This window comes from Bos grunniens, chromosome 17, assembly GCF_055505025.1.
Source record: "Bos grunniens cultivar Pamir isolate PY7600 chromosome 17, Bosgru_T2T1.0, whole genome shotgun sequence".
Classification (NCBI taxonomy): Eukaryota; Metazoa; Chordata; class Mammalia; order Artiodactyla; family Bovidae; genus Bos; species Bos grunniens.
The window spans coordinates 29,989,959-30,011,618 of NC_141181.1; the positions used below are offsets into that span (position 1 = coordinate 29,989,959).

Here is a 21,660-nt window from a genome sequence, read left to right on the forward strand (position 1 = left end):
TAGACTATTCCAATCTTACAAAGGGAAACAAGCAGAATATATCTATAACCATTTAGTAAAATTAAGATAGGAAAAAAATCCAAACATGACAAAGTATACAAATAAGAATAAATAGAGCAGAGCACTTCCCATAATTCCTAAATCCCTATTTAACTTACAGCTTTCTGTGGGAGGCATTATTAATAAAATATGAAGCATCAAAACATTAAATTATCTATAATTTTCTACTGAGTCTAAATAAACTTTTACAAAGATAGGTAAATTGGAGTAAATACCCCACTGTTAATGCTGTTTGCTCTAGAAGAAAAGTTGTTACCTGTATGTGAACCAAACGCTTGCCCTGGTACAAATTCTGGGCAATCAATCAGTTGAGAGAAGTCTGTTTGTGGCACACTCCGTGGAACAGGGCCTGGAATCGGCCATTTTTCTGGTTCTATCTTTTTTCTCATTTTCTCATCCACAATTTCCACTTCTGTGCTATCTTTCAATGCCTATAAATAGGTATTTTAATTATTAAAGCAATTTCACTCAAAAATTTAACTGTACACCCTGTATTTCTAATTTAAGTCTGAAATCAGCATATAGTATCATGTTTTTAAAAATATCCATGAACAGAAAAAAATTTTAAATCATTTGCTCCTGCACAGTATGAAATATCCTGATTTAGCATGTAGCACATTATCCTAATTGTGAAAAATTTTCAATTCAGGAGTATTTTCAATTAGGTTCAACTATAATTTTATTGTCAATTTTCTCCTTTCCTGTTAATATTTCCTTTTGTTTTCCTTAATATCACCAGGTAAAATTTAAGCAATATACCTAATTACTATAATAAATCCCACCATTATTGAATAATAAACACACATATGCAGAGATTCCTCGTAACACCTTGTAAATATAAGGTGGGATTCATAGATAAGAAATTGAGGCTCAAAGAAATAAAGTAGGGTAACTTGATAAAGGTCATAGACTTAGAATGAGGCAATACCAGGTCAAACTATTATCTGTCCCCCATGTTGAGTTTTAAGCCAACATTTTCACTCTCCTCTTTCACTTTCATCAGGAGGTTAGTTCTTTGCTTTCTGCTATAAGGGTGGTGTCATCTGCATATCTGAGGTTACTGATATTTCTCCCAGCAATCTTGATTCTAGCTTGTGCTTTATCCAGCCCAGCATTTCTCATGATGTACTCTGCATATAAGTTAAATAAGCAGGGTGACAATATACAGCCTTGACGTACTCCTTTTCCTATTGGAACCAGTCTGTTGTTCCATGTCCATTTCTAACTGGTGCTTCCTGACTGCATACAGGTTTCTCAAGAGGCAGGTCAGGTGGTCTGGTATTCCCATCTCTTGAAGAATTTTCCACAGTTTATTGTAATCCACACAGATGGTGAAGAAGAACTAAAGAGCCTCTTGATGAAAGTGAAAGAGGACAGTGAACAAGTTGGCTTAAAGCTCAACATTCAGAAAATGAAGATCGTGGCATCTGGTCCCATCACTTCATGGAAAATAGATGGGTCAACAGTGGAAACGGTGGCTGACTTTATTTTTATGGGCTCCAAAATCACTGCAGATGGTGATTGCAGCCATGAAATTAAAAGACGCTTACTCCTTGGAAGGAAAGTTATGACCAACATACACAGCATATTAAAAAGCAGAGACATTACTTTGTCACGTCTGGTCAAGGCTATGGTTTTTCCAGTGGTCATGTATGGGTGTGACAGTTGGACTATAAAGAAAGCTGAGCACCAAAGAATTGATGTTTTTGAACTGTGGTGTTGGAAAAGACTCTGGAGAGTCCCTTGGACTGCAAGGAGATCCACCCAGCCCATCCTAAAGGAGATCAGTCCTGGGTGTTCATTGGAAGGACTGACTTTGAAGCTGAAACTCCAATACTTTGGCCACCTGATGCAAAGAGCCAACTCATTTGAAAAGACCCTAATGCTGGGATCGCAAAGAGTCGGACATGATTGAGCGAATGAACTGAACTGAACTGAATATGACAACTCTTAGCCCCTAGGATATGCTGGCTCTCAAAAATAAACTTCAAAAAATAAATAAATAAATAAACATGGTATAATTTAAGGACAAAATAAAACTATAAGAAAATTTCTTCAAAATAAAAATTAGAGTCTTACTAATTTGAATCTTAACTGAATTCAAGGGTACTCACCTTTAGAGACAAGGAAAAAAGACAAGTTATAAAAACTCAACATACAAAGTGTTAACATAAAGATTTAAAACTCACTGTATTTTAGTTGGAGAACACATTATATTTATTACTTTAAGTATCTTACACTTGTATACCTTAATATTAGCATCATGCTTACTTTTCAAGTTATATTTTCTGTAATTGGACATTAATAAAGTTAGTATTGAAATTTTTAAAAACAAACTCTTGATGAGAATCAGGATAATCACTGAAAGAGAAGAGAGTCTGAAATATGGAATGAAGGAAATAAAGAAGAATCTCTTTTTATTATTTCTTTTTTCTTACTCATCCTTGTATTTTATCTTATTACTATTAATCTTTGGCTGTACCAGGCAGCTTGCAGGATGTGGGATCTTAGTTCCTGACCAGGTATCAAACTCAAGTCCCCTGCATTAGGAGCACACAGTCTTAACTACTGGACTGCCAGGGAAGTCCCAAATAGGGTTTTGAATTTGTGATACATGTATGGTTTTTTTTTTTTTTTTTTTAATATATTTTCCTAGTTTTGTCCACTGAACCATCTGGAAGCAATGACACTCTGGTAGCAAAGCAGTGGACCAAGCATCCAGATCTTGCAACAACACGGATGAATTTTAAAAACTATAAATGATGGAGAAGGAAATGACAACCTACTCCAGTACTCCTGCCTGGGAAATCCCATGGACAGAGGAGCCTGGTCGGGCTACAGTCCATGGGGTCACATAAAAAATCGCATATGACTTAGTGACTAAACAACTTTACCCCAGATCCTGTTGATACCTGAGGTTTTCAGTTCAGTTTATATCAGGTGGCTATAGTATTGGAGTTTCAGCTTTAGCATCAGTCCTTCCAATGAATATTCATTGGATTTCCTTTAGGATGGACTGGATGGATCTCCTTGCATTCCAAGGGACTCTCAAGAGTCTTCTCCAACACCACACTTCAAAAGCATCAATTCTTCGGCGCTCAGCCTTCTTCACAGTCCAACTCTCACATCCATACATGACTATTGGAAAAACTATAGCTTTGACTAGACAGACCTTTGTTGCCAAAGTAATGTCTCTGCTTTTTAATATGCTGTCTAGGCTGGTCATAACTTTCCTTCCAAGGAGTAAGCGTCTTTTAATTTCATGGCTCCAGTCACCATCTGTAGTGATTTTGGAGCCCAGAAAAATAAAGTCTGTCACTGTTTCCATTGTTTCCCCATCTATTTGCCATGAAGTGATGGGACCAGATGCCACGATGTTAGTTCTGAGGTCTGGTGCTGCCTTTTTCCATCCACCAGAGGGCAGTGTTCTACTCTGTCTGATACTCAGCCTCCCCTTTGGGATCTTCCCTTTCAAATCCTAGTGTTTCACCTCCTGAAGTGATCCCCAGTGTCTCAAAATTTGATTTGACCTTTAGAAAAACATCTTACATTGGAACCTCACAGAGATATACATCCATATGCAACTCTGTATGTCTATATATAACAAAAGTTTCATAAAATAACCCTTGTCTTCACAGAGAACAGACTTGTGGTTGCCGACCGGGTTGGAAGAGGGATGAACTAGGAGTTTGGGATCAACAGATACAAACTATTATATAGAGATGTATGGATAAACAACAAGGTCCTATTGTATAATATGAGGAACTATGCTCAATATCCTGTCATAAACCATAATGGAAAAGAACATGAAAAAGATATACATATATATATGTATAACTGAATCACTTTGCTGTACAGGAGAAATACACTGTAATCAACTATACTTCAAATAACATTAAATTAAAAAAAAAAAAACCCAGAAATGAAAGAGAAAGGAGACAGAAAAAGTCCATCTATACAAACATAAATAACAGACAAATCTATGGTAACAGAAATCACAAAAGTGGTTTGGTTAGGCAGGGCAAAGGACAAGAGGATGGGGAACTGACTGGAAAGGGCCACTGTGGAAGTTTTTAGAATAATGAACTATTGATATATCTTGTTTGGAGCAGGCTTATACAATTTTCAAAACTCAAACTGAACACCTAAGAGTCCTGCATTTTACAGCATATTACTTATTACACCTGAATTTAAAAAAGAAAGAGAAACATCTCCTTAAAACTTCCCTATGGGTTTTCAAAGTACTTTGAATAAAAGACTACCAGTGGTGTTCACTGGGATGTGAAGACAAACACTCTGAATGGCAATAGTTTCAATGGGCTCAATACTTTGGAAAAAATGTTTAGCAGTATTTACAAAAGCTAAGCTCATATACTATATATATATATATTTGTATACACACACTCACACACACACACATATATATATCCTGTTACTTATCAATTTCACAGGACAATAAATGTGTATGTCCATCCAAAAGTATGTACAATAACATTCACAACGGTCACATATTCATACCGTAAAGAACCCAAATGTCTACTAATAGGAGCATGACAAAATAGTATATTCATAATGATACAATTAAATATTACTGCAGAATGGAAAATAAACTGCCACACGTAACAATAAGCTTTACAGAAATAATAAGCAAAAGTCGGGTATAAAAGAATTCAAATACTTTATGTAATATTTTAAACAGGTGAGGGAACTCTCTGAAAAGCAGCTATGTTTGAGGAGAGCAATGATTCTGACTAGGACAGGGTACAAGTGCACTCTCTGGGATGGTGAAAATGTTCTACCTTAATCTTAATATTTAACATGAGTACATATATACGGGAAAAGAAAGAGAAAGTCGCTCAGTTGTGTCCAATTCTTTGTGACCCCATGGACTATACAGTCCATGAAATTCTACAGGCCACAATACTGGAGTAGGTAGCCTTTCCCTCCTCCAAGGGATCTTCCCAACCCAGGGATCGAACCCAGGCCTCCTGCATTGCAGGTGGATTTTTTACCAACTGAGCTATCAAGGGAAGCCCAAGAATACTGGAGTAGGTAGCCTATCCCTTCTCCAGCAGATCTTCCCAACCCAGGAATCAAACCAGGGTCTCCTGCATTGCAGGTGGATTTTTTACCAACTGAGCTATCAGGGAAGCCAAGCTTCCTTAAACTTAATACTTAACATGAGTACATACATAGGGGAAAAGAAGTCATCCTTAATCTTATAATTTCTTATTTACAGTGTTTAAGCTATGTCACAATTTAAAGAAAAAATTTCAAGAAAAAATTAAAAGTTCTTTATATGGAATGATATCCCAATATATGCTGTTTTTATTAAAGGAGCAAAACAGTATTATGTAGTAAAACATGCATGATCTCAGGAAAAATACATAAAAAGGCGTAGCACTACTTGCCACACCAAGGAAGGTTTAACTAGCTCACTGTTGGTGAAAGATGAGAAGGAAATTTTTCACTATATACCCACTGAATCTTGAATCACAGGGGATTCTCCACTGAGGGGAAAAAATTCAAGAAAATAAAGAAAATAGAAAGGAGAAAAATTGTTGTTCAGGCCTTAAAAGATTCATAGCATACACAAATTAAGGAAAAGATCTAGACAAAACAAGTGTTAAAACATATTTTTACTAAAACCAAATCTTGTTATCTTGAGCTCTGAAACAATGAGTCAGTTATTTCTGAGTCTCTGAGGTTTTTTCTGTATTTGGTCCTTTTTTTCTGTACTTGGTCCTGTTATTATGAGCAACCAGCAATGCTGGAACATATAGATGTTATATCCCTAGGTCCAGGTCCTATGACTGGTACTAAGAGAAAGACTAGCCTGTGCAAAGACAAAGAAGTAAGAAAAGAGCAGCACACATTTTGTGGAACCGCAAGGTCAGCCAATTTGGGCAACAAGGTTTGAGATGAGAATAGCAAGCACAGTTCTAAGGACTTTATGATTATTATATTAATTACTCCTCTAAGTCCAAATACTCTATGATAGCTTAAGCAATTATTTGTTGTATTTTAACAATGAGAAAACTTTAGCATGTAAGACGTTAAATAACTTGAATACAACTGACTAGATGCAGAGACAGAATCAATTAAATCTAACAAAAAAAGAAGACACAAATAGCTCAGTTTTGGAGCAACAATCAAGAATGCAATAAGCTGGATCAATCACATGATCCAGCAATTCCACTCACTTCTAGGTATATATCCAAAGAAAATGAAAAATATTCAAAGAGATACATGCACTCCCAAATGTACTGCAGCATTATTCACAGTAGCCATGATATGAAGACAACCTAAATGACCTCTAAAAAATGAATGGATAAAAACCATGTGGTATATATACACAATAGAATACTACTCAATCATGAGATAGGAGGATATCCTGCTGTTTCTGACAACATGGATTAATTTTGAACACATTATGGTAAGTGAGATAAAAAAGGCAGAGAAAGACAAACACAAGTATTGTATGATATCACTTATACGTGGAATCTAAAAAAATGAAACTTGTTTAAAAAAAAAAAGAAGAAAATGCTTACCAGGAAATGGATGAGGGGATAAGATTGATGTTGTTTAGTACTACTTACTTATAAGTAGTAGTAAATAAGACAGCAATATAATGCACAGTACAATGACTATAGACAATATTGTACTATAACTGTTAAGTGACAATGCTGCAAGAGCATTCAAAACACAACATACATATGTAAATAAGAAAAAAAAAAAAAAGAGAGAGAGAAAGAAAAAGAATTCAGTATGGTGAAAATGAATGGGAAAGGAGGAAACAGATTCAGTAAGTGTGGCTATGTAGACATTCTCAACCAAGGTAGATATGGGAAATAGATAAAGAACATTTTGCTTCCTTTGATAGCTTTTTCAGAAAGTTAACACGAGCATATTCAAATACATATTGGAAAAAGCTGATTAAAAGGAGTATAAATAGAAGGATATAAAAGCAACAGTATATTTTTATTTAGAGCTTAAGGTGTATGCCAGATACTGTCATTACACATTGCATACTTATAACAACCCCATGAAGTATGTATTATAACAATTTCCACTTTACAGAAATCTCAGAACACTGCCTGAAGTGCTTGAAGTCCAGAGCTATGAGGACTACAAAGCCTAATGAAGCCCTATCTTCCTAAAGGAAAAAAAAGACATCTTTCCTACTGTAATAAGTGGTAGGTACATAATGAATGTTAAATGAATACAGACCTATGCTGTTCTAAATCATTATGCTTATGTGTTTCTGTTTCACAACAGTTTTATTTCTTACTATAAATCAGCCACTACGTATCAATAATGCTAACCATAATAGTAATGCAAAAGTTCTTTTAAAAATATCCCTTCCCCACTGCTGTAAGTTTTATAATAGAAGTAGACAGTGATATAAAAATTAAGGACTTAATGGGAATATGAACAGACCAAAAAAGGATGCAATGAATTAACCAGATTCTTACAGAGGCAGGGAGGAAATCGATAACTTCATTGAAATCTTACAGAGGTAAGGAGGAAATCAATAACTTCACTGAAAATGACTGCAGAGCTAGAGCTTGCTTAGCGATCTGAGCATGCTCAGTCATGTCTGACTCTTTGCGACTATTATTCAAAAAACCGAGAATACCATGTGCTGATGAGAAGTAAATGGAATTCTTATACAAAATGGTGGCATGCAAAATGGTCAAATCCATTTTGGACAATAGGTTGGCAACTTCCTATAGTTAAACATACACTTACCACAGATTCCAGCAATCACAATCCTCAATATTTAGATCTATGCTTTATTCATAATCTCCAAAAACCAGAAACAATCTATATGTCTATCAACAAGTGAACTGTATGTAGTGCATCCTTACTATGAAATACCAGTCAACAATAAGAACAAACTACTGATACATGAAACAACAAGAATGAATCTCAAAAGCACTATGCTAAGTCAAACAAATCAGAAACAAAAGGCTACAAACTATTGATGTATAATTTATTTACATGATAGTCTAGAAAAGGCAAAACTAGAGGGACAAAAAAAAAATCAGATCAGTGTCCCAAGGGGCTATGTATGAGGAAAGATTGGCTACACAGGTGGCACAAGTGTGTAAGACTGCCAAAATTCAGAAAACTATATAGCAAAAAGGGCGAATATTATGAATATATGAAGAGAACGGAAAACCAAAAATGCTGAAACCATTCTACAACAAAACAGACAAGAGATTTAATAACAGCTTTGAGAACACAACTGGAATAACTATTTTAAATTAGCCCTCGGTATACAGGAAAATTTCTCAAAATTTTAATGATGAGAATACAAGCTCTTTTACAGCAATCTAAATACTAAAGGACCAAGAATACCCAAGAATATTTAAGTTTGTTTTGGGGTTCAACCCAACCAAGAAGGGTGGGTTAAAAACAGGTGGAAACATCAGTAATCCTTTGAGGGGTTTCCAAGGTTAAACATTTATTTGGATTTTATAAAATGGCAAAAAAGCCTTGAGATACAGTCTCAAGAGTCTTAGGTTCCTGTGCTGTGCTTAGTCACTCAGTTGTGTCCACCTCTGCGACCTTATAGGCTATAGCTCTTCTGTCCATGGAGATTCTCCAAGCAAGAATACAGGAGTGGGTTGCCATGCCCTCCTCCAGAGCATCTTCCTAATCCAGGGATCGAACCTAGGTCTCCCACATTCTAGGCGGATTGTTTACCATCTGAGCAACCAGAGAAGCCCAAGAATACTGGAGTGGGTAGCCTACCCTTTCTCCAGGGGATCTTCCAAATCCAGGAATTAAACTGGGGTCTCCAGCATTGCAGGCCAATTCTTTACCAGCTCTGCTACCAGGGAAGAATGTTTTTACTTTTTTCTTAAAATTATTTAATAGATTTATTTAGAGCAGTTTTAGGTTCACAGCATAACTGAAAGTACAGACTGTTCTGTATATGAATAATTACCTCCAAAATGAGATTAAGGTTTGTAGTGAGAGCCTGAACACGGTGGAAACCAGCAATCAGGGAAATAGGCAAGAAACCTTGCTCGTCCATCTTTCTCCTAAGAAAGAAATCCCGTTCCAAATTTTCTATACTGAAGTAATACTCACTGAAAAGAAAAAGAAGTAAATATAAATTTCATCAATTTATTTGATTGGAAATTAAAATATCTATTGCTTAAGATATCAACTGCTATAAAACTATTTTGATTTATTGTAACATTATACACATTTACTGTAATATAGGGTAAATATAAATAGCTGTAAAACCCTACTGTTAGTAAATTCTCTTACACAAATAGAAAGAAATTTAGAATACTATCTTCTCAAAAACTAACTTGTACTTAGATCAGCTTTACCTAAGCATAAACAATTAAAGAGTGTTATTCTTTAAAACAGTTAAATAATTAGCTTTCTAATGAGTCAATTAAGTGAAAGTTTCATTTCAAAGCCACATTAACCATATGTAAAATAGCCAACGGGAATTTGCTGTATGGCTCAGGAAACTCAAACTGGGGCTCTGTATCAATCCAGTGGGGTGGGATGGGGCAGGAGACAGGTTCAAAAGGGAGGGGTAATATGTATACCTATAGCTGATTCATGCTGAGGTTTGACAGAAAACAACACAATTCTGTAAAGCAATTATCCTTCAATAAAAAAAATTTAAAAAAAGTCACATTAACTTGCTTCATTTAAACACTAAATAACAAAGTTAAACATGTCAACAGACTGCCTTCCAACTTTTTCCCATCACTGAGAATAATGGTATATTAGAAGCAGTTTTTATTAAGTTTACAGAGTAGATTAGTTTGCTGTGTTTTCTAAGCTGGTAGGGTAATGACATTGTTTAATACGTCCAAAGTCTAGCATACAGCACAATGTTTAGTAACAGCTGAGTGAATATATGGACACAGATGCACACACCCAATTTTATATTTGAATGATTCAAGACCCTCAGCCTCCCCTTTGAGAGGGAGAACTATAAAAGACATTAAAAGTGAACAGAATATAGCTAAATAAAGAACATCTATAACACCATGAAGTATAAACATAGGCAAAAAACTATAGAAGCAAACTTTCACACCTTAATTGTCTCTCTAGGAAAGTAGAGAGGGAGATATAAATGAACAAGCTGTGGGATCGACAAGTTCCAACATACAAAGATAATATGAAGAATACATATTAATAATGGCATTTCAGAAACACTTGTTTAAATTACAGCTTGCATATTTTAAAAAATGAGAACAAAATTCTAGAGAAACAAAACAAGAGGATAAATGGGGGGAAATGTAGAAAAGAATAATACAAAAGAAATATATGATATTAAATGATATGGCTTACAGTTTAACAATCCTACACTATATCCAAATCACAAAGCAAGTTTTCAAAGGGTGGCAACTGGGTGACTAAAGATACCCTTGAAGTATTTAGGTCAAATTCTTAATTTTGAAGAAATAATTACCTATAAATGAAAGCTGGCTTTGAGCTACCTTTCACTGCATGAGAAAAAAATCTCATTTTAGAAATGTAAATACCCAAGTTGTTTTTTTACACTGATATTTTCCAACTATCAAAGTGCAAAGCTCCTTTAGATCAGTGAAATACAACTAACATCTCAGTAGCACTAGGTAAATCATTTACTCTCCTTAAACACTGAAGAAAATTAAGAAAAAAATCTAAGTCTTGAAGAAATGAACATTCTGATTTTTGTTATACCTCAAAAGCCCTTTTCACAGTGCCTGGCATGTGGTGCGCACATAATACATATGTTTAAATTTGAAAATTTTCAGACATTAAGACATCTGATTTAACCATGAGTTAAAAATGTTCTTAGACTTAAAACTTCTCTGAACCATTAATTTTTTTAATCTAGTACTCTGAAGAACACAATACCTAAATAAACTCATAAATCACTAGTACTTACAGTATACACTTTTTAAAACTTTTAATGGGCTGCAAACATACTTATATCTGAATGCCAAGAGGCTATCTCCCAATAGTTAATGCACATTTTCAGTTAAAATTATTTTAAGAACTCAAACACCTATGATACAGTTAAGCCTCTTCAAAAATATTTAGCATAATATCCCACAAGTACAAGAAGCTTTTCAGGAACTTCTCAAAGAGAAAAATCTAAACACTAATGAGTGAATAAGCCTGTATATGTATGAGAAACCTTAAAGACACAAAGTCAAAAAGCATGACTCCTCAAATCTAGATGTGCACTAATCAGAGAATGATAACAGTAAACAGCCATTCTAAACTTGGCACTCTAGTACCTGCCAAAAACTCTGCTGCTAAACAATGACAAGAAAAGAAGCCATGCCCAGTGCTGTGTCTGACATTTTGTCCACTGTCCTAGGGGACATTATCATGTCCTACACCTTGAAGCTCTGGATTCTACACTGCATGGTCAGAAATTTTGTCAACACTGAAGTAGCTGTTCTCCTCCCTCACCTGTATGAGCACATTGGAAGGCCAGTTATCCTGACATGGAGTTGCCTGTCCACTGTCAGGTCTCAGAAGGGACCTGGTAGCAAGAGTTACCAAAACAAACAAATGAACAAACAAAAAGGAATAATAATTTGAAGTTGATAGCCACATGCCAGGCACTTTCTGCCCATAAAAAGGCCCTTTTCTTCAGTGTTTTCATCAACTGTAACAAAAGAAGCAAGAAAAAAATAAACATGTTGCTTCATATTGTAACCCAATCAAATCCATCATGATGGAATCTGAGGAAGATGGCTAGCTGATGCTGATGCAAAAATTATTTTCTAGTAATGGGCCAAGGTTCATTTTCTTTTTTAAAATAAAAGTAGATATTTTTAAACTGCTATGTCCTTTCAAAAACAGCCTTTCCCTTCCCTTTATAAGAATTTAAAAAAAGAAGTTGAAATTTTAGCAAATTAGATATGTAAATATCTATATTAATATGCAAATCACTATATAAACATGTAAAACATCCTACACAATACTAATACACAGAGGGTTATTTTTTTCTTGCTTAAAGATAATAGAACAAGCAATATTCTCCTAACATCAACTTCAATATTCAGAAAGCAACTATTATAAAAAGTCTGAACTAAAAAAGATTAGTCTCCTTTTAATATGTGTCACAGAGAACTTAAAAGTTAAAAAACAATCAGAATTCTGAAATCAATTGTGAAAAAAGTCAGAAGACAGCAACCATTTTTTGCCGTTTATGTTCATCTGCAAATTTTAATATAAACATTTATTTGCAAATTAGCTAAATTTCACTTGTTCAATTTTAAATATACACACTTGTTTCCTCAGTGGCTCAGATGGTTAAGAGTCTGTCTGCAATGCAGGAGACCCAGGTTCGATCCCTGGGTTAGGAAAATCCCCTAGAGAAGGTAACAACAACCCACTCCAGTATTCTTGCCTGGAGAAGCCCATGGACAGAGAAGCTTGGCGGGCAATAGTCCGTGGAATCACAGAGAGTCAGACACGATGGAGCAACTAACAGTTTCACTTTTTAAATTCTTATATTTAATCATTCATATTATGCTTTTTTCACTAATATCCTTGTAAGCAGAGAAATACCTCAGTAGAGAAAGCAGGAGTCATATAAACAACAACATGAACCAATATAAATTTTCTAAAATACTCTCTATACTTTGCTAACATTTCCTAGAAATAAAATATAAAATACTATTAAAATCCTCTAATTTTACTAATAAACAGCTTAGAAAAATGTGTTATATTCATTATCAATGATGTTAAAGTTTGACATTATAACAGATTTTCCTACCCCATCTGTTCAGCCTCTGATGACTTACATTTGGCGCTTAATATACTCTTTGAGCAATGCTTCTTCCACAGGATACACCTGAACGCCTGTACCATCGTCATAGTAATACATCATACTGGCATTAAGCTCTGTTTGAAATGCTTGATCAGTCCTTTCATCATGTTCTTGATAACCATATGAATATTCAAAGTTCACTTGAAGTAGTAAAGAAAGAAAAATGATCACAGATTGAAAAAAAACAAAGAACAGTTACTATAAAGAAAAATCCAAAGTGAAGTTTCTCAAGGGCTAACAAATACAAAACCATCTTTATTATCAGACAAAAATCAGTTGAAACACTGTACGGTATAGTGGGAAAAACAGAGGATCTGTACATTTTTCAATGTTCATCTAAGTTAACAAAACAAAAATCATGTCTTACATCGAGGATTTCCTCTGCCCCGGCCTCTTCCTCGTCCTCGGCCTCGTCCTCGGCCTCTAAAGGAGCCTCGGATATTACCACCCTCACTTCTCACACTGGAAACTTCATCTTGATCATCTCTCTTTTCTCTTTCACGCCTCCAACCTTTTTTAAAATAAAAATATTTTTATACATTCCAATTTGCAAATATGATTAACATCTTACCTTATAAAAATGTGGTAACCACCCCACTCCACTTTGTAATCAGTTATTAGCAACTGGTCATTCTTCAGAAATATAGAAACTGAAGAGATTACATAGGAGTTTGTCAAAATCTCTGGCATAAAAGACATCTTATGTTGTTGCTGTTCAGTCGCTAAGTCATGTCTGACTCTTTCCAACCCTATGAACTGCAGCAATCATGGCTTCCATCACTATCTCTGTGAGTTTCCTCAAACTCATGTCCACTGAGTCAGTGACGCCATCCAACCATCTCATCCTCTGATATAATAATTATAATAATAATAGTATCTTATTAGAAGATATTCTAATAAATAAAATAACATGCTACAAAGATAATGAGATCCTTTGCTAAAACTGTACTGTTAAAAATTCAGGAAGTTCCAAGGTAACTGAGTTTTATACTATACAAAACTCCAAAAGAAAAAAAAAAGACAACTTGTTTTCACCCTAACAACTTATTTTCATAAATATGATTTTTGAAGGAAACGATATTTCTATTTAAGCAAAAGACTTTTTTCTTTTCTTAAGAAAAAAGGAAATGAAAACAGAAAAACTGAGAGAAGATATCAGAAGCACAATACACGAATTATATCCAGCATACATACAGAACTCACAAATGTATCTCATGCACATGCACATTCTCACACATGCAGTGACTTAGATGGAAAAAAAATCATTAAAAGACTGGAAGGGCAAACAAGGAAATGCAAAGAGACAATAAAAAAATATGTTCAGTGTCACTGACCTTGAGAAATGCAAGTTAAGACAATCAAAGGGTATTTTCTAATCTGTACCAGTGTGAAAAATATTTTAAGGTCCTATAATATTAAACATTGACCAAGATAGAGAAGATAGAACTTTTGTATAATGCCAGAGTAAAAACAAATACATTTCAATTTTAAAAAACTGCAACAATGAAATAAATGTAAAGGTGTGTATACCCTAGAGACCAGGGTTTCTCACCCAGGGCATTATTGACATTTTTGAATCAGATAACTTTTTAGTGTGGGGGCTGTCCTGGGTACTGTAGGATGTCTTTGTGTTATCCTTAGTTTCTACTCACTAAATACCAGTAGCAAGATTTATAATTTTATATAAGTCATATTTTGTGGACAATTGAGTAAATATAACTATTAACTAGATTTTAGATGATATAAGGGAATTAGTGTTGATTTTCTTGGATGCTGCATTTTCTTGGGACATCAGTGCTCAAGTGTCACAATATCTGCAAGTTACTTTCAGATGATTCAGCAGATGAATTAAAGATAGCCAAATTACTAAATCTAGATGGTGATTAGACAGGTATTCGTTGTACAATGCTTTCATAGGACAACATGCCTTAAAAATTATTAGACTCAGTAGAAGGTGCTTCCCTGGTGCATCAGTAAAAAATGCACTGGCCAATGCAGGGGACACAGGTTTGACCCCCAGTTCGGTATAAGTTTCTGCATGCTGTGGAGCAGCTAAGCTTATGTACCACCACTACTGAGCCTGCGCTCTAGAGCCCATGATTCACATCAAGAGAAGTCACTGCAATGAGAAGCCCATGCGCCACAACTATAGAGAACTACTCCCCCACCACAACTGAAGTAAACTCACACAACCAAGATTCAGCACAGTCGAAATTAAATAAAATATTTTAAAAATAAAAAACAAAATACAAAGACTTCAATAGAAAACTATAAAACCAAATGCTCAGGGAATTCCCTGGTGGTCCAGTGGTTAGGCCTCTGCACTTTCACTGCCAAGGGCACAGGTTCAATCTCTGGTCAGTGAACTAAGATCATGTTGTGTGGTGCACCAAATATATGTATGTATGTATGTGTGTGTGTATCTGTTTAAGTATATATATATGTGTGTGTCTATATATACATACACACATTTACCATACCACCTAGCAATCCCCTCCTAGATGTTTACAGGAAATAAAGACATATGCCCACAGAAAAGCTTGTATACAAATGTTGATGGCAGCATTAGTCATAACAGCCAAAAACTAGAAACATGCCAAATATCCATGAACAGATGAATGGATAAAGGAGTATATCCATTCAACAGAAAACTGTTATGCAATAAAGAGGTAGAAATTACTGATATATGGAATAATACTGATGAATGTGAAAATCATTATGCTGAGCAAAAAAATATAAGAGGATATAATTTATATGGTCACTGACCTAGAGCCAGACATCCTGGAATGTGAAGTCAAGTGGGCCTTAGAAAGCATCACTGCAAACAAAGCTAGTGGAGGTGATAGAATTCCAGTTGAGCTATTCCAAATCCTGAAAGATGATGCTGTGAAAGTGCTGCACTCAATATGCCAGCAAATTTGGAAAACTCAGCAGTGGCCACAGGACTGGAAAAGGTCCATTTTCATTCCAATTCCAAAGAAAGGCAATGCCAAAGAATGCTCAAACTACCGCACAATTGCACTCATCTCACACACTGGTAAAGTAATGCTCAAAATTCTCCAAGCCAGGCTTCAGCAATATGTGAACCGTGAACTTCCTGATGTTCAAGCTGGTTTTAGAAAAGGCAGAGGAACCAGAGATCAAATTGCCAACATCTGCTGCATCATGGAAAAAGCAAGAGAGTTCCAGAAAAACATCTATTTCTGCTTTATTGACTATGCCAAAGCCTTTGACTGTGTGGATCACAATAAACTGTGGAAAATTCTTCAAGAGATGGGAATACCAGACCACCTGATCTGCCTCTTGAGAAATTTGTATGCAGGTCAGGAAGCAACAGTTAGAACTGGACATGGAACAACAGACTGGTTCCAAATAGGAAAAGGAGTACGTCAAGGCTGTATATTGTCACCCTGCTTATTTAACTTATATGCAGAGTACATCATAAGAAATGCTGGACTGGAAGAAGCACAAGCTGGAATCAAGATTGCCGGGAGAAATATCAGTAACCTCAGATATGCAGATGACACCACCCTTATGGCAGAAAGTGAAGAGGAACTCAAAAGCCTCTTGATGAAAGTGAAAGAGGAGAGTGAAAAAGTTGGCTTAAAGCTCAACATTCAGAAAATGAAGATCATGGCATCCAGTCCCATCACTTCATGGGAACTAGATGGGGAAACAGTGGAAACAGTGTCAGACTTTATTTTTTTGGCCTCCAAAATCACTGCAGATGGTGACTGCAGCCATGAAATTAAAAGACACTTACTCCTTGGAAGTAAAGTTATGACCAACCTAGATAGCATATTCAAAAGCAGAGACATTACTTTGCCAACAAAGGTCCGTCTAGTCGAGGCTATGGTTTTTCCTGTGGTCATGTACGGATGTGAGAGTTGGACTGTGAAGAAGGCTGAGCGCAGAAGAATTGATGCTTTTGAACTGTGGTGTTGGAGAAGACTCTTGAGAGTCCCTTGGACTGCAAGGAGATCCAACCAGTCCATTCTGAAGATCAGCCCTGGGATTTCTTTGGAAGGAATGATGCTAAAGCTGAAACTCCAGTACTTTGGCCACCTCATGCGAGGAGTTGACTCATTGGAAAAGACTCTGATGCTGGGAGGGTTTGGGGGCAGAAGGATGAGAGGACGACAGAGGATGAGATGGCTGGATGGCATCACTGACTCGATGGACATGAGTCTGAGTGAACTCTGGGAGTTGGTGATGAATAGCGAGGCCTGGCGTGCTGCGATTCATGGGGTCGCAAAGAGTCTGACATGACTGAGTGACTGATCTGATCTGATAGTTGAATTTATTATGAAAAGGTAAATAAAATCTGACAGAAAGTAAACTTGTGGTTAGGGACTTGACAGTAATTTCAGTGTAGTTTCTTTGATTATTAGCTCAGTAAAGTTGACTTTTTAAAGGATCCAGAAACATACATAAGAGGCTCCCAAGAGCCAACTCTGAGACAATTTGAGCATTAAAATAAACAATCATGGTAATGATTTCAACTGCTGAAAATATAAGACGACTTTAGTCCATACCAATAATAACAGGGAGTTGTTCCTTACAGTGGAATGCCAATAAGGAATGCTGCAATAGCTAAATTAGCATTTGTAGCCATCATGGTTAATACCTCAGTCATGTAAGAATAAAAATCATCAGTGGAAACTAAAGCTCATATGAAAAGTCTGATGAAAAAAATGGGTATTCTCAAAGTCTCTGACCTCAAATCACATATTAATCACCAAGCGAAGAAAGAGTATCTTTATCATAAGGAAACCTGGATTACCTCATCTTAATCAAGTGCTGCTCAAAGTTAGTATCACCAATTATAAGATACACCAATATTATATGTATTTTCAAGTTACACACTTGAAAGAAAATCATTTAACCTTTGCAGTATTCTTGCCAAAAACTCATAACTCAATCATGAGGAAACATCAGAAAACCCAAAGTGAGGTACGGCACAGACACATAACTGTCCTATGTCCTTCAGAAAAAGATCATCATGAAAAGACAAAAGTAGAAGAACTATCTCAAACTAATAGAGATGAAAGAGAAGACAAGTAAAAGCAATGTGTGATCACAGGTTAGATTCTGCGAAAGAAAAACTGCAAAGGGCATTATTGAGAAATTCTGTCTGTGGACAGACAGACTGTGTTACTGTTCTTATGATATATACTCTTTAACTCTGAATAAGAGGCACAATATCTGCAACTTACTCTCAAATACTTTATATTGTATACATGGTTATTACAATAATGAGCATTAAGGCTAAATTAGTCATTTTTCTCTTAAAATGTTACTTACTTCGTGTGTCATTTCTCCTATTGTTATGTGATGATTTATTTGCTTCAGGTTGACATCTTGAGCTATTCCGGGACCCTGGTCTTTCTTGACTCTCTGGTCTTACATCTTCTAAGTGGAGTGGTACCCATCTGTGCTTATTAGCTTGAAGAAAACAAAATAAAATCATTTAAGGACAATGTACAATTTTCATTAAAGCTTTGCAATTGTGAAAGGACTCTAAATTTTAATTAAATAAATGAAAACTGCAACGTTTCTAAAGCTCAAATTAAAAGACAATGATAGAATATAACTGGAATTCTTTTGCTTTTAAGTGAAATGCACACTCTTCAATTTAATTCTGACAAAGAAGTTATAAAAAATATTAAGTATACACACTACTTTCATCTAATACTTGATACTTAGGCTTTAGAACAGGGTACACCTGATAATTGTTTTAATATTGATTCAAAACACTTTTAGTTTAAAATAACTGCCTCAAATTTTAGTTTATCCAGCATAACTACTAATGAGCTTTTTCAAAATGAAGTTTAACTGCAAATCTAACTGCATTTGATAAATCTTTGTATTTTCCTAATTTCTTAAGAGATAAAAGCAATTTGACATTATTTGTTGACTAAATGATAGTGTAATTAATAGCTATAGTACAGTGAAATCTTTACCTATTCATGGATTGCACAGTTAAGGTTTCAAAATGTTCAGATTTCTGCCCAATACAATTTTCGACTAAAAGAAAAAGATTTATGGGCAAAGGGAAAACTACCAAATTAATTAAGAGAATATTACTGTATTAATTTCCTACAAATATGGCAAACTATGGACAGATAAGGAAAAGGGAATACGAAAGAATCTAAAAGTTCTCTAAAGTCTATACTCTAAATTCTAATGAGTATCAGTGAGATTCTTTGGGGATAAATAAGCCCTTGTTTTAGGCTTCCCTGGTGATAAAGAATCCACCTGCCAGTGTAGGAGACACAAGAGATGAAGGTTTGACACCTGGGTTGGGAACATTACCTGAGTTGAGAAGAAAATGGCAACCCACTCTAGTATTCTTGCCTGGGAAATCTCATGGACAGAGGAGCCTGGTATGCTACATTCCATGGGGTCACAAAAGAGTCAGACACAACTTAGTGACTAACAACGACAAACTCCTTGTTTTAAAGATGAACGTGCGCTCTGTGTGTGTGTGTGTGTGCTCAGTCACTCAGTTGCGAAGAAATCCAAATTACTCACTGGTGACTACCAGCAATCAACTGATTAAATACGATTCTTCATTACTACAGCTCTCTTTAAATACTTAAAATCAAAATGAAGGTATAAACAAACTAACCTCTTTTTCGTTGATTACTAAACTGAGCCTCATCCTCACTGACATTTTCACCAGGACCATCTAATTTTGTTTCCCGGTTTTCTTTGCTTTCATTGTTAACACTTCTCTTTTCAACCTTGTCTTCTCTTTCTTTTCTGTTTTGTGGCTTCTTATTGCCTTGACTGATGACACTCTGACACTGCAAAAGGTTTTACAGAGTTAAATTTTCATGAACATTTTCTCTAACATATTCCCAAATTTGTGGTAATACCTTACCTACATATCGTAAAACAAATGACAACTCTTACAAAAATAAAAAACTACAAAAGACACTGTTAAGAGAAAAGTCAAGTGAAAGACAAGGAGAAAATAGTTACTAAGTATCTGATAAAAGGACTTGTATCCAAGATATATAATGAACTCTAAAATGCAGCAACAAGGAAACAAAAAGTGGGCAAGGGTTAAACAGACGTTTCATCAAAAAGATATACCGACGGCAAATATACATGAAAATGTACTTGACATCAACAGAAAAGTGCAAAGTAAAACTACAATGTGATACCATCAAACACCTTCTAAACTGATTAAAATTAAGACTGACCATGTCAAGTATTAGTGAGAATATAGAGCAATTAGAATTCTCATACACTGCTGGTGGAATAAAAAGTTTAGTAATTTAACATTTTAAATAGCTACCATAAAATCCACGTATTCTACTCCCAAGAAAAATAAAAGCATATATCCATGCAAATTTTGTACACAAATGTTTATGTAGTAGCTTTATTCCTAACAGTCAAAAAACTGGCATCAACACAAATGTTCACCAGTAGGTGAATGGACAGCATTATATCTATCAATTGACTACTACCCAGTAAATAAGAACAAACTACTCATATATATAACATAAATAAATCTCAAAATAATTAAGCTAAATGAAAGCCAGGGGCAAAAAAAAAGTACATGCTGTATAACTCCACTTATATAAAACTGTAGTAAATGCACTGTATATCAACTATACTCCAATAAAAATTTTTTTTTAAACTGGAGAAAGGGCAAATTAACTAAGTACAACTTATCAGTGGTTGGGATAATGGCGTGGTGAGGGACATGACAGAGAAGAGTTACAAATCAAGTTCATTACCCTGTTTGTGGAGAAAGTTTCACAGGTCAAAGTATATCAGACTATACCCTTCATATACAGTTTATTATGTTGTTTATTCATCAAGTTGTTTCATATATATTAAACTATACTCCCATATTACTGCACAAAATACAAATAACAAAATGTACAGTGTCAAATGAAACCATGGAACCAGATGACTATATATACTACTTCTTTAAAAAGAAAATCCTTTTTATTTTTTATTATTATTTTTTTATTTGACTATGGCTCCAACATGTGGGATCTTAGTTCTCCAACCAGGGACTGAACCCATGCCCCCTCCAGTGGAAGCATGGTCTTAACACCTGGACAGCTAGGGAAGTCCCTAAAAAGCCTTTTGACAGACTATTTCAGAATATCTTTTTAGAGCTTCTTTCATAGTTAAATTAGAAATCCATTTACTAAGACTTCCCTGGTGGTCCAGTGGTTAAGAATCACCTGCCAATGCAGAGGGCATGGGTTTAATTCCTGGTCCAAGAAGATTCCTCAAGCCCGGGGTCAACTAAGCCTGTGCACCACAACTGCTGTGCCTATGCTCTACCCCTGCTCACCATAACTAGAGAAAGCCCAAGAGCAGCACAAAAACCCAGCAGAGTCATAAATAAATAAAGCAAACATAAAAATCTAAAACTGTTTTAAAAAATCCATATATTGAACATCTTTTGATATGTTATACATATATATATGTATGTGTATATAAAGACTTAAGACTTCAACACATTGAAAAAATTTTACCCAAATGTATATAAAATAAATTTTGAAATACAAAATGGGCTTCAATTAGACATTACTTTAAAAAATAATCTATTTGTAGGCATAACATGAAGTTGACATCACAGTACCCCACCTTTCCAAATATATGGTCCTGAGAATACAACCAGATGAAGGCAATGGGATGAAAGAAATCAAAGTATTTGAAAAATGGGTACTTTATCAATGTGATTCTCTAAATTTGAAGTAAAATAAAGTTTGCATGTGAAATGAGAATACTTTCCCTTTATTTAAAAAAAG

General features: G+C 35.2%; 1 protein-coding gene across 25 annotated transcripts in view; it reads right to left on the minus strand.

The window, feature by feature from the left end:
• Window positions 1-21,660, minus strand: part of LARP1B (La ribonucleoprotein 1B) — a 137,064-nt gene that overhangs the window by 104,221 nt on the left and 11,183 nt on the right. For 24 of the 25 annotated variants that reach the window (XR_015144290.1, XR_015144289.1, XR_015144288.1 and 21 more), the window contains exons 4-9: window positions 19,509-19,686; window positions 18,182-18,322; window positions 13,245-13,388; window positions 12,852-13,017; window positions 9,017-9,161; window positions 317-491 (exon numbers count right to left, since the gene is read on the minus strand). Coding sequence is in view for 14 of the 25 variants with exons in the window: in XM_086346765.1 (XP_086202891.1) it covers window positions 317-491; window positions 9,017-9,161; window positions 12,852-13,017; window positions 13,245-13,388; window positions 18,182-18,322; window positions 19,509-19,686 (949 nt within the window). In the remaining 11 variants the exon portion in view is untranslated. The remainder of the gene's footprint in view (window positions 1-316; window positions 492-9,016; window positions 9,162-12,851; window positions 13,018-13,244; window positions 13,389-18,181; window positions 18,323-19,508; window positions 19,687-21,660) is intronic. The other variant, XM_086346762.1, reaches the window with a different exon arrangement.